Consider the following 14,140-nt stretch of genomic DNA (forward strand, 5'->3'; position numbering starts at 1 on the left):
GTGAAGGCAAAGTCCTTATGTTACTCTACACCACAGGTGTCAAAACTCAAGGCCCGGGGGCCAGATACGGCCCGCCACATCATTTTATGTGGCTCGCGAAGACAAATTGTGCATCAAATTCGTGTGTCATTTCTAGAATTGCAAATTGTCTTCACTTTTAATAATATATTTTTTTTAAAAATATTTGGCCAGTGTTTACTCGTCTGATTTGAAAACGAGTTATTTGTCAGTTTGTTTCGTAGCTTTTACTGTATATAATATGAGGTGCTCATACATTTATTTGGGTTGACAGTCATAATGGCCCTCAGAAAGAAGCTATGACTACGATGCGGCCCGCGAAAATAATGAGTTTGACACCCCTGCTCCACACTATTCACTTTATTAGTGTGAAGGCGAATTCTACACCAAAACTTTATTGTTCGCCTTCACACTTATGTTAATTTACACCATTAACTTTAATCTTCTTCTTCTATTTTATTCTCCTCACTTCTTTGTCCTGCTACTACTTCCACATAATTCATCCGATTCACTCCATTCCACTTTTGACGTATTCCGAATATTCACGTGATGAACGCTTGCATTTTTCTCATTCTAAATATTTTCTGTTTTTGCAAAATTCGCTGTTTTTTCCCCATTCATTGGCACATTCAGTATTTCACATTTACATTGTCCCAGTTTGAAATCCACATCATTCAGCAAATTCAAATCACATTGGGAAAGATTTTCAACATTCCCAAAATTGCCAAGTTAAAAGATTTCACTTTTTCATGTTTAAAATTTCACTAAATTTCGTTTTTCATTTCTAATTTCTACATTTTCCCACTGATTCAACCCATTCCAACTTTAAACTGTTCATGCTTTGCCTACCTATTTTTGAAATTTAAGCCAAATTTTACAGAATTTCGTTTTTCCCTTCTAATTTCTACATTTTTCAACCTGTTCCAACTTGAAACATCATTTTGTAGCATTCCCCAAGTATTTATTCGGCTTCTTCACCTTCACACGCAATTTCTCCAGAAATTGCAAATTCTAGTTTCAGATGGTATACATGTGTGACTGTGTGATTTCCTAACCAAACAACTGCAATGTGATCCACTGCATCCACTTTTGCAAATAATTATTAGCAGTCTTGGGGTGAAATAATTCACATGCGCACATTTTTTGTATTAATTATAGAGGACAATAATAGTATAGACAGTATACATCGCATCCTCAGCATTTTTATTACAGTAGCTAGAACGTAACATGACAAATGACAAACAACTAACCCTTTTTTCAAATGTATCTATCTTGTGCTACTGTTCAAATCAACATAAAGAAAAACGCCATAGACTATTACAATTCAAAATATTAATACTCAGTAGTACACAACACGTACACAACAATAAAACAACCACTGTTAAATTTCTTATCTTCTAAGACTGCAATATTGTAAATTTACTAGTTACACTAGTCATTATTATCTTAGGTCAACATTAATTCTTTGTTATACCTTCTGTTAATTCTTTTAGTTTTAAAATTTGCAGTGATTGAAATTAATCTTGTACAAATTATTCTTGATTCAAATTAATCTTTAAATATGGAAATAGCATTGTAAAATCCAGCCTATGAGACTCATGAGATTCCTATTTCCAACACGTGTTGTGTTGAAGTTCCTCACCTGGAAAAAACAAAACGTCACCTCTTCCTTCTACAGTGTTTTCTTTAGAATAGAAAGAGTGCTCAGCCCAGAAAAAGAGTGCCGTGTGCTACTTTATACGACCATTATGTACTCAGTTTTTCATTGTTGATCAGGTTGCTGTTGAGTTGTTTATGCTTGACATAATTGTTGTCAAACATGTTTGTACAGAATCATACATCATAATAACTGCTGTGATGTGATGTGTTCATAGTTGGCATCACTTGTGGGATTTATTTGTTAGACAGGTGATGGGTCAATTTGTTTAATTTTCTTTATAAAAAAAATATTCCATCAATGTAACTTACTAATAAAATATATTTACCATAGCAACTCCAACTGATGCACCCCTTGTTGTTGGATCTACAGGTAAAAAGTGTCCTAGCAGAATTTAAATTTGTAACACACTCTGGTATCAACAGAGTGGGTAACTTCAGCAATTCTAACACAGTATTTCTTTGCCTCTGCCAAGGAGAAGTAAGTATTTTTCATTTGTTAGGCAGCAGGATTATGAAAAAAAGCGCAACCAAAACATTCCATAGGATATGTGCATAGGGAGGAACCCATTTATTTTTGGTTTAAATCCAGACAGGGGGAGTTATTCTCTAACCTTATTTTCCATAAACAAACAAAAAAGAAGTTATAGTTTTTAAAACCTTTCTTGTAGAATGTAGTCTTGGTTTTCTATCATGTTGACACTGTTCCCATAAATATGGACACTGAAAAAGAATGATGTACTGAATTTACTCAATTTTATTTCATCAAGTGGTTGCACAAAATAAAAGCATCTGGATCAAAAAAAAATTAAGTAGAGCAGTAGTCCTAATCTACTTTTAAAATGTATCTGCTCTGTCTTCATTCTGGGCGGTCGAAGTTCATATCCGAGTCCACCGTGCCCGACAATACGGCAAGGAAAAGCATCACCCCAATACACAATACCGTCAATCAAATACACCAAACTCACGTTCGATGGCCTGCACCCGGAAGTAGACCTGCGCCTGTTTACCAAAATTATGTGCAACCACTCGACAAGATAAAATTGAATACATTCAATCCACCATTGTTTTTAGTATAGTCGTAAATCACTGAGTTGATAGTCCCATTAATATCAATAATTTACTGAACCACAGAAGAACACGTTCTGATCCATCTGTTTAGTCTTCTAGCGTCAAACTCATGCAGCTCAATTATAGAATTGAAAGTGCAATGGATGGTGTCTCCTTTTAGATCAAACTTGATTCAGAAAGTAATGAAATTAGCCGGACCAGACTAGCCAGTTACACTGGAGATGGAGGGGTCTGTCTCGCATTTCATCTTGAGTGGAGGCTCGATGGTGTCAGGTGCAGACATGTTTGACGATGACTGAGGAGGTGTGGGGGAATCAAAGCCCTTGCTCTCTCCATTCACACTCTCTTCTCCATGCCCCGCTGGGGACTCATGCGTGCGCATGTGCTTGGCCAGATGATCGCTGCGCATAAACACCCGAGGGCATAACGCACAGCTGAATTTCTTCGTACCGGTGTGCGTCTGTAAATGTCGCTGCAATTCATCAGAACGTGTAAAACGCTTGCCGCAGAAGAGCCAGTTACAGACGAAAGGCCGGTCCCCACTGTGCCACCTTAGGTGGGCCTTCAGATGAGAGGTCTTAGCGTAGGCCTTACCACAGCCAGGGATGTGACAGTTGTGCATGTGCTTCCTCCTGCTGTCATCCGTGCTGTGGCCCATCTGCTCAGCGTGTACACAGTTAGGACACCGACACGCTGCCTGGCCGGTACCTCTGGAAGAAGAACGTCTCTGGGACTTTGGCCGGGCCAAAACCACATTCACCCGTGGCTCTTCCAGTGCATAAGGTTCTTGTTGCAAGATATCAGGTGCCAGTGGTTCCATCTTGAAACCATCGGGAGGGAAGAGGTGAGGTGAGTGTGAAGCTGGTAGATGTTGACTCAGAGGCAGGGAGCACATTTGCGGGTCGGAACTGTAGGAGCCTAAAGAGGACTGCAGACCCATGTTGCAGCCTGGACTCACAGACGGTAAGTCAGCACTTTGCCCTGTGTGGAGGTCAATCCAGTTCCCAGACTGAATATCCCTCTGGAAGTCCCACCAGGAAGGGATGGGCATGTCGTCTGTGCTACCACTAGATGGTGCTGTCCGAAGCCAGGGTTCATAAGGGTGGGCCATGTGAGCTTTGCAGGTGCACTAGTGTAGATGAGATCAGCGACACAAGCTGTTGTTCAAGTATCTTGTTGTGTTGTACAGATGATTACCACATGGCAGGGTGGCGACGCACTACAAAACCTGCAGACAGAAAGAGGGCAAATGATTAATTCATATACATCAGCTCTTTATTTGTTGCAGGCATTCCATCAGTGACTTCACAAAACCATGAGCGATGAGGTCACCCCCCCCCCCCCCCTCCCAGACTATGTATACACCTTTGTGGTGCTGACATTTCTAAACTTCAGATATGCAAGCATTGAGGCCAGAGTCCTCTTTAATGCAACATTTAAACAACAATCTTAACATACACCTCCCTCATTGCTGTGGATACTACAATTCTCACATTACGTGGCCGTGCAGACAGAAGAGAGGGGGAGACAGACATGTCCAGGCACAGGCCTGCCACATGTATCCGCTGCCAGGTACTTCCCATGGAGGACAGTCAAAGAAAAGCTCAAAGAAAACAACATCATTGGTCTTGTGTAAAGGTAGTGGAGGGGGAGATAAATGTTGGTAAGGTTGGAGGAGGGAACAGTGGTAGGGAGGGGTGTTGACAGGGGAGCAGTTTGGTAAAGGAAGAAGTTATGGCTGCGGGCCAAAATCTATTTGTACGTCTCTGTGGTGTGTTGAGATGAAATGAAACTTGGCAGACAGCAGAACCTGTTTTGATGAATCACACTTGATTTATAACCCTTCACGCATCACACGGCTTCAGGCAACATACAAAAGAAGCCCTGTAAAACATTTCAGCTTAAACATACCGGAGGCACCGGTTGCAGTCTGGTGACAAAGAGAGACAAACAATATCAAGAACAATCTTCAAGTGCCTCCACAATAAGGAGCAAACACTTGGAAATGCTAGCGGAACCCTGACCCTAGCAGCATTCCAGCTCTGAACAACTCTTTACACCTTCAAATATGTCAGTCAGCTGCAGAAGGAGGGGCTCTTTTGAAAGGTGACACAAAGCTTGTTAAAATGCAACATGTCTGTAGAAACCGACAACAAGTCGAAAGCTGGTGCGACTTGCGCATGGCTCCAAACAATAAATTCCTTGCTCCAAACAAGCTTGTTGACTTCCACCACACCCCCCATCCTCGAAGATCTACAATTACTTTTACAGCAGGAAACAGTAAAAAAGTCTTAAGCTTTAGAAGCTAAGTATCTCGGTCTGAAGATCCCTATCATATCTGACAAAGCAAACAGGACTGACTCCAAGAGAAAGCTCATTAAGACGACTACTTCAAATTTGCTTTACATACAGTTGGCGTCAGGCTGACTGACAGAGACATATTTTCTCAGTCAATCTTCATTTGGTGAGTCAACACGAATGTAGTCTTCTTTCTTGAAGGTCCAGTCTCTAATACATGGATCTGACATGCAATGAAATTGTAAACCAATTAGTTAGGAATTCCCTAATGAAAGGTGCGGTGCCTAGGGTCAAACAGATTTATTTCATGTCGGCCTGGAGCCACAGCTACCGCTCTGTAATTTTGGGGGAATGTGACTCCAGCATACATCAGAATAGTTGCCCGATCTCCACCGACACTGAGAATAAATACATAAAGCATCCTACTCCTCCATTTGCCAAAGTGCTGGGAATACTGCGTGAAACAGCTGGCAGAGGGCGAAGGGGAGAAGGGGTGGGGTTGATGGGCTGGGGCAATTGGAGGTCTGGCTTGGGAAGAAAATGATGGTGCTAGGCAATGACAGAGCTGTGGTCATAAAACCTGCCTGGCCAAGACCCAGCAGTGCCCCCGCTTTACAAGTCGCCTATTGGCAGGGGGGATAAAAAAAATACTTTGCAGAGAGGGGAAATAGTTCGTGTTGATCAGCAGTGTCTTCAGACTAATTACATGATATCGTTAAAACTTAAGTAGTAGTTAATTCTCGTAGCAAATGTGGTTTATTGTGCACATATCAGCTTAAATCAAAAGATGTCAAAGTGGAACTGACCAGGACTCGTGGCGGGGATAGTGATTTTGAAATTACCGCTCTGAGCTTCAAACATGTTTGGCTCAAAACTAAAGCTTTTAGGCATGATAGGAACATAGAAAATACAGTGCAACTTACAGAATGTTTACTACATTTGACTGAAAGGTTGATATTCACAAATGAGGACGCTGTTCCTGTATGATTGAGGACAGCTAGTTTTGTGCGTGTCGAAAAACTCACAGGGTCTTGTTAACGCATAAAACCCTCCTTGGTCTGTCTCAGTTGCTGCATAGCTCAACATCTGCTTACAACATTCGCTCTGCTCAGCGGATTTTTTGGATGTCCCTACAACATCCCCTGCACTGGGTCTGTCTGCATTTCAGGATGCTGCAGTGACAACCTGAAATGAATATCAAAAACCTTTAAAAGTTCTACCCCTGTTCGGCCTTTTAAGCCCTGACAATGGATGTGCTCAAATACGAGCGCTGCAGGCGGTTGTCGAAAAATTCACCCTGTGTAAATTTTTGAGGGTGTCTGATTGCTTGATTTTTTTTGTTTTATTTGTTGTTGTAATTGTTTTCATCCCGAATACTTCTTTCACTGGAGAAATTTTGGTTCCTGCAAATAAATAAATAAATAAATAAATAAATAAATAAATAAATAAATAAATAAATAAATAAATAAATACAAACAAACATGCATGCATGAATGAATGAATAAATAAATAAATAAATAAATAAATAAATAAATAAATAAATAAACAAATAAATAAATAAATAAATAAATAAATAAATAATAGATATGTCTATCTCACAGTTCAGAGGTGCAGGGGTCGATTCCAGCTTTCCTGAGTGGTTGACATGTTCTCCCTGTTCCTGTGAGAAGTTTTGTCTCACATTCTAAAGATGCATGGTTGGCTGACAGAGCACTCCAAAATGTTCGTTGATGTGAATGAGAGTGCAAATGGTTGTTTTTGTATGTGTACTCTGCGATTGCATGGCGACCAGTTCAGGGTGGCCCGAAGTCAGCTGGCATAGGCTCTTGCGTGCCCACAAACGTGAGGAGAAGCGATTCAGTGACTAGAGGGATGGATGGATGGGTGGATGGATGGATGGATGGATGGATGGATGGATGGATGGATGGATGGATGGATGGATGGATGGATGGATGGAAGGAAGGATGGATGGATGGATGGATGGATGGATGGATGGATGGATGGATGGATGGATGGATGGATGGATGGATGGATGGATGGATGGATGGATGGATGGATGGATGGATGGATGGATGGATGGATAAAGAAAAGACCAGTGATTATGCCGTGGGATATCATCAGACGTGCTGTGGGAAATTATCATATTTTGTTGGCTAAAACTTTATTGATAATATTTTATTAATAATATTTATTCTAAATGTATATTTTGCATCGGGGGCAGAACCCCCCATTTTTCATGGAAAAGGCTTGTTGCAGGTTTATTCTTGCTTCTCAAGAATTTTTTGTGTTAAAAAATGTTATCATTTATAATGGCCGTCAATTTAAAGTAGATTTTCAATATTATTTGTGGGGCAATCCAGTTCCCATCCTTCACAATTAGTGGGGCTGCACTGTATCTTTGTTTATCTATCAACTAACAATGCATAGTGACAGACAGGACGTTGAAATGCTCTTCCAGTGAATGGCAGAAAGTACAATAAACCTGTGTATCCTGTTGTCCTCTACACAAAAGAATTACGCATGGCTTCTGTCAAGTATATCCACTTTGTGTTCACTTCAGTAGGCCCTGACTTCATTTTGAGTAAGTCAATTTCTGAGGAAATTGAGACAACAACTTCATTATTTCAGTATGTATACTTTTTTTGTAACATTTTACTTTGACACGTGAAACGCTGTGAGATTTTTTGAATGTAAAATAAAATTCGTTTGGACACGACAGTTTTACACTGATTGACAGACAGTCACAGAGCTCTCATGAGAGTACATCTGTGGGTGATATCGCTAGAAATGTATTTCACAGTTGATTTATGGGTTGTCACCAGTTTGTCATATGGCACATATCAAGTATTGCAACTTTTTTTTTTTTAAGAAAGCCGGTCAGGCTTGATTCCTCTTGTACAACATTTAACATTTTACCCATTAAGCATTACAAGTAATATTTGTTCTCGCGTGTTGTGGGGTATTTAAACTAGTATTTTTGGCAGGCTGGGCTTGAATATTTTTGTCTTTTATAAGATAGATGGAACATCAAAAACGATTGATGGAAAGATGGATCCAGGTCTCTTTAATGTCTAATCTACTTTTAGGCAGTGTACTTTATGTCCAAAAATGTTTGTTGTTAATGCAGTGTTGCGTCTTATTCATTGTTTTAAATTAATTATAATTCAAACTAACTCATCCAAATTATCATGTTACCAGACAAGTAATTAAAATTAACCACAAACATATTTTGGCATGCACCCCATTAATTCATTTCTGCTGCACCATGGAAACCATGGATTTATGATACTGCTGCAAATTGGGATTACGTATTATTAAAACATATACGACTAAAATTAGATTTTACAATTACAGTAGATTATAGGCTTCCGCGGTAAATTCTTTTTAAGTCAAAAAAACCAACCTCTTACCTGAATTGTCACGCTCTTCTCTGGGGTTGACGGCAACTTTTCAGATTGTCAATAGATAGGTAGATGTGTCATCCTCAATCAGTCAATTAATCTTAAACACTCGTAGTCAAGATATGGTCACAATTTAAGCATTACCTGTTTGACTATGAAAACTCGCCTTGCCGTTGAAGGGGAAATATTAGGTCACATTGGCTGAAGGAAGTTTGGCTCAATTCAACCCTGCTTCTTCCACTGGGCCGAAAAAAGTCCACAGAAGAGAAACATCCTCATCATATGTCATGTGCACATGTTCCACGCGAGCTGATAGAGCTTTTTTGTTGCGCTCACAATCGTGTGACAAACTTTACTGTCTTGAGGCCCCGCCCTCTCCTGCTCCGTCCTCACCTCCACGTAACGCGGACGCCTTCTCTCATTCCTCGTTCCATTTATGTAGTACTTAAATCTCTTGTCTTGTTAAACAGGTTTTATTATTCATGAAAAAAAAAACCCTCATCAAACACATAGGATCCAGCCCGCAAACGCACGCACGCACACGAAATACATCATCATCTCAGTATCCAGGTGGCACTGCCACTGAAACAAACGGCCTAAAAAAGAAGCTTTGTGTTGTCAAGGAACCAAAACAGCTGGTGAGAAGCTCAGAAGATGTTCATCTATAGCTGGCATGATGGTAGGGGATGATCTCTAATAAAGCATAGCATAATGGTGTGTCTTCCCGGGGGATTATTGGTAAAATGAGAAAAATGCAGCGTTTCAATGTCCATCTGGCTAGCATAAAAGTCGTGCATCAAACCGTTAAGCTATTCCTGCAATCGGAACCATATTTATGTGTTGACTTTAAACTCTCACCGCATTTTACAACCACCCACAGCATAAAAGTGATTTTGAAATTTAGAATAGAGCAATTAGAATCAGCAATTAAATTTGTGGTTAAAAGGCAAAGGTGGAAAATGGGAGGAGAAGATGGGCGGCATCAGTCGTACAGACAGTAATGACGGCGCCACTGCTGTTCAACAATCAAAGATGGGAGGAGGGTGCTAGCGAGGAAGTCTAACTTTGCAAAATACAGGTGTTTGCCACAATCAAAGCGCAGCTTGCAAAAATGACTGGGTTTGAAGTTGAAAGAGGAGGCAGGATAAGAGGGGGGCAGTGTGATGAGTGAGTGAGTGAGTACCTGTTTGAGGGGGAAAAGGTATCTTAACGTTCTGGGCCAGAAATGACTTTTGAGATTTTGAATCATTAACAAGGTGTTGGATTTTGTCCACAATTTAGGGAGCGCGCTATCTGCGCCTCATGGCAAAAGCTATTGCCAATCACCTGTTATCCAATTTACTCACTGCGTGCTCGTTTGATTTCTTCAGATTTAGGAAAATGCTAAGACACTGAAGCAGAAATTAGACTTACACAGGTTGGTTGAGTTCAATCACAATTCTTGTCAAGAAAGCTCTGTTTTCAGGAAGGTACAATACAGCGCTGGGCCTTTCAAGAGCGGAAAGTCTCCATTCACAAAAGGCAACGTTCAAGGTTCTTTGGTCAGCTTATATTCAGTTGCACATTGTGGGCCGAGTTTGATGGGTTATGAGTCTTTGGGGTGGGGCAAGTTCGAAGGAGAGTCTGATTCCATGGGAGTGGGTGCTGGTTCGGTGAGAGCTGGTTCCGTGGGGTTGGGTGCTGATTATGGGAGATTCGATGTGTGGGGGCTGTTGTTTTCCTTTCCGTCTTTCAGCCTTGACGATCATCTTTGGCTGGGCTGTCTCCGTCTGGCACCTGCTGGTTTTATCTCCAAGTGACCTTCCTGTAAACATTCTCCTCCATTCTTGCACATACACTGTCACACCTCATCCATTCATCATTCTTTCAATTTTGTCATTTTGTACGGAATTATGTGAGCTTTTGGCTGTGACATCATCTATTTATTAATGTTCCCTGACTATGCAAAGTTTGTACTCACCACTTACCATGTTTTTGTTTGTTTGTTCTTTTGATCTCCATGTACTTGCTTACATCATCATAGTCTTAGTTTAATCATGCTTTCAACCATATCTTTTCTTTGTTAGGCAAAATATTTCCCTCTGTCCAGAACGTTCAGTAGTAATCGAAAACTGGCATCTAGCATTAGTCAAAACATAAGATCCAATCAAGTACTGAACATTTATAGACGACTTTGGCAGTGTCCGTGATTTAGAAAATCGTCAGGCATGCATTAAACAATTCCTTAAGGGTCATTAAGCTATTCAAGCAATATATCAAAAAACATTTGTTATTTCAAAGTGCTCAGAAATATGTATCAGATCATAAATTTATAAAAACCTTTCTCTTGACCACTTATTAAAAATGTCTAGTTATGTCTTCTTTATTGATTTGGTGTGTAGGTATAATTATACGCTTAAAATGTTTCTTTTATTTATTTAATATGTGAATATACTTATCTGCTTATGTACTTTATTCAATGAGGTTTGAGGATATCTGTTTTTGTTGCTAGGCAGGACTTTTTGTATTTCGACCCCATTCCTTTAAAGGATAAGAAAATTGGTTACTTCAGTGTTTACTGTTTACTTTTCACATTTTCTTTGCCTATGGAGAGAAAGTAAGGCTTTGCTCTAAAGTCTGGTCAGTCAAAAGGAAACGATGACAAGGTTCCCATAGGATATGACAACAACAATAGTCAGCGCATAAAATGTTCATATAAACTTCAAATAGTAGGAACATATGGAGACAGAAGGAAGGTTATTAAAGTTAAAGTTTGGAAATTCATTGTTTTGTCTCAAAAAAGTAATGTTCACCTTTAGATGACAAATTGCAAGAGTAATCACTTATACCTCAGTGACATAAATATAAAACCTATTAACTACTGTAGTTACTTACATACACCACAAGAAGAAGGTAAACATTATTTTGGGAACCACAGGCCTTTTTGTGTACGTTACAGACCACAAATTCATGCTGAAGTAACAGGAAGTGTGTGTGCAAAAACAGTGTCAAGGACAAAGTGTCTAAAGTCTAAAGTGACAAAGCTATGAAACATTGGGTTTCTGTTTCATTGGGAGAACAATGACACAGCAAAACTCATAAATTGCATTGAATAAATGGCAATAAGGCCTTTTAATTGTTGATTACTGGAGCGTTCATTCCAGTGCAAGTGACCCAGTGTGATTGATCTAGCTCTCGAACAAGAAATGTGATTAAAAAATACTTAGTATTTTTTAGGGGCAAATTGCATGCTATTTTTTCATACTTTTAGAAAATAGGAAAAAAGGTTTGCTACCCTGCCATTGAAGCTTCGGACGGCAATTTCACACACTGGAATTCTGGTGTTTTCCTCAATATATAGCCTATATACCAATGACTTACTAGGTCTTTGTTATTTCATATTCAAAATACATAGAAAATTAATTTGGCTGCAAATCATGTTGTGTTTTTTTAACTTGTTGCCTTCAAGTTGGGTTTTAAGCCTTTTCAAAAATGAGCAGTAATGAAGTTATTTCCCAATGTGTCTGTGTTTGCTAGTTGTTTTGAAGATGCTCCACCAACATGCTGTGACAGGTAAGGAATTACCGGTGGTGTCTAAATTGTTGTTTTTTTTAAAAGTAGATGAAGGGGTGACATTGAAACTTATGTTAAGTACATTCAAATAAATCAATGCAAGAGTTGCAAGAGAATGCAAAACTCAGTCCTCTTCAACACAAAAGGATTTCAGGATTTTGGACTTTTGAAACAATTCATTTCTGAATGAAGCTCTGTACTGTATTTACAAAAAACTGCAAAATAATTCACAACAGAAGCAGACCTCCTGTTTTGCATATACTGCTAAACTGTTAAACATATCTATCTATCTATCTATCTATCTATCTATCTATCTATCTATCTATCTATCTATCTATCTATCTATCTATCTATCTATCTATCTATCTATCTATCTATCTATCTATCTATCTATCTATCTATCTGTCCGTCCGTCCGTCCGTCCGTCCGTCCGTCCGTCCGTCCGTCCGTCCGTCCGTCCGTCCGTCCGTTCGTCCGTTCGTTCGTCCGTCTGTCTATCTAGAGCAGGGGTGTCAAACTCATTTTTTTCACGGACCGCATTGTAGTCATAGCTTCTTTCGGAGGGCCATTATGACTGTCAACTCAAATAAATGTATGAGCACCTCATATGATATACAGTAAAAGCTACAAAACAAACTGACAAATAACTCGTTTTCAAATTAGACGAGTAAAAACTAGTCAAATTTTTAAAAAAAAAACATGAATTTGATGCACAATTTGTCTTCGCGGGCCACATAAAATGATGTGGCGGGCCGTATCTGGCCCTCGGGCCTTGAGTTTTGACACCTGTGATCTAGAGAGAGAGAGAGAGAGAGAGAGAGAGAGAGAGAGAGAGAGAGAGAGAGAGAGAGCTCGACATCTTAAAATACATAGGCCCTATACATTATATTTGAACTGCATTTGGAACCACACAAGGAGTCCCAAGCACAAAGACTCTATTGTTCATAATTTCCCCAATTGTTTTTGTATGTGTACTGTATTCTGTATCCATTTTCTTGCCACTTTAGATGATATAGAATATTATATAGAGAAATATTGACTCCATTCATGTCTTTGGTCTCATGATTAAAAATATTTTTTTCAGGACTTCAACAATGGCTGCCTGTTATGAGAGCTCCACTCACTTTTATTTTAGGGTGGTTGTGCTAGTTGTTTGGTATTCGGTATTTTGGGCCACAGCGTTCACTGGAGGGAATTGTTGGCGTTTGTTGTTTTGCACCTTGATGGCCAGAATTTTTGCATCCAGACCCTTTTTTTTTCTTCTTTTTGTTGGACAGTGAATGTTGATGCTACTGTCTGCAATGGTACAGGTGTGAGGAGCGGTAGCGGTACAGTTGGTTCAAGTAATACTAATACAAAATACTATGGTGTATTTTGTTAGGTGGAGCAGAATTTGTACAGTTGTTTATGACTATTAATATTGCAGTTGTTATGATGATGATTTAGAATATTATTTTGTTTTATTGTATAGTTTGTTATATTTTTAGTATATTTTGTGTATTGTATTGTAATGTAAATCACATTATCCAATTTGTTGTAGTTAATGCCTGTATTATTATATCTCTAAATCAGTGGTTCTTAACCTTGTTGGAGGTACTGAACCCCACCAGTTTTATATCCGCAACATTCAAAAAACATTTTTCAAATCAAGACATAGATGTTTTTTACTGGTGCACAAAATGAGCCGTGCATGATCATCACCTTGTTCAAAGAACAAAACCAACACAATGCATGAACTCAACAAATTACATACCTGCAAATCAGTGTGCCTTTGCGAGACCAGTTCAGATATGCATTATCACGAATTTACACAATAAAAGTGTGTTCGGACCTCCGCGGTGGAGGCTCTGCCGAACCCCTGAGACCGACTCACCGAACCCCTAGGGTTCGATCGAACCCAGGTTAAGAACCACTGCTCTAATTGTATTTGGTTTCACTTAGACAAGAGAAGTGATTCTTAGTCGCAATAAATAAATAAATAAATAAATATTGTGTTCTGGTTTTTGTTTATGCAATACTGTACGTACGGTATGTGTGAGTCACCCCACATTTGTGTTTGCCTTTGGTTCAAGAGGGTGTCTATTTCCAATGGTGTTTTTGCTGTTTGTGTATAAGGATAGACAATATGTGCAGTGCCTGTCAGC

At 39.4% G+C, this 14,140-nt stretch overlaps 1 protein-coding gene and 1 long non-coding RNA gene across 4 annotated transcripts; one reads left to right on the forward strand and one right to left on the reverse strand.

The window, feature by feature from the left end:
• Positions 1–1,193: 1,193 nt before the first annotated feature.
• Positions 1,194–8,850, reverse strand: sp6 (Sp6 transcription factor). 3 transcript variants are annotated; one of them, XM_088374249.1, is made up of 4 exons: positions 8,781–8,850; positions 8,589–8,684; positions 8,454–8,489; positions 1,194–3,973 (listed from the first exon to the last, which is right to left on the reverse strand). In XM_088374249.1, the coding sequence occupies exon 4, from the start codon at positions 3,854–3,856 to the stop codon at positions 2,948–2,950; it is 909 nt and encodes a 302-aa protein (XP_088230375.1). In that variant the 5' UTR covers positions 3,857–3,973; positions 8,454–8,489; positions 8,589–8,684; positions 8,781–8,850; the 3' UTR covers positions 1,194–2,947. The 3 variants fall into 3 exon arrangements, with proteins under 3 accessions (XP_088230375.1, XP_088230374.1, XP_088230373.1); XM_088374248.1 differs by lacking the exon at positions 8,454–8,489; XM_088374247.1 differs by lacking the exons at positions 8,454–8,489; positions 8,781–8,850 and having other exon boundaries at positions 8,589–8,774.
• LOC148398714 (uncharacterized) lies at positions 8,540–13,868 on the forward strand. The gene is made up of 3 exons (XR_015858096.1): positions 8,540–9,123; positions 11,961–11,996; positions 13,081–13,868. It is a non-coding gene; the product is annotated as an uncharacterized LOC148398714 (long non-coding RNA).
• The last annotated feature ends 272 nt before the right edge of the window (positions 13,869–14,140 follow it).

The sequence above is a fragment of the Syngnathus floridae genome, chromosome 4 (genome assembly GCF_059516105.1).
Source record: "Syngnathus floridae isolate MCC-2025c chromosome 4, RoL_Sflo_1.0, whole genome shotgun sequence".
Taxonomy (NCBI): Eukaryota; Metazoa; Chordata; class Actinopteri; order Syngnathiformes; family Syngnathidae; genus Syngnathus; species Syngnathus floridae.

Bases quoted from the DNA above. Each gene is read 5' to 3' on its own strand.
- sp6 (XM_088374248.1), bottom strand. From the start codon at position 3,856: ATGGCCCACCCTTATGAACCCTGGCTTCGGACAGCACCATCTAGTGGT.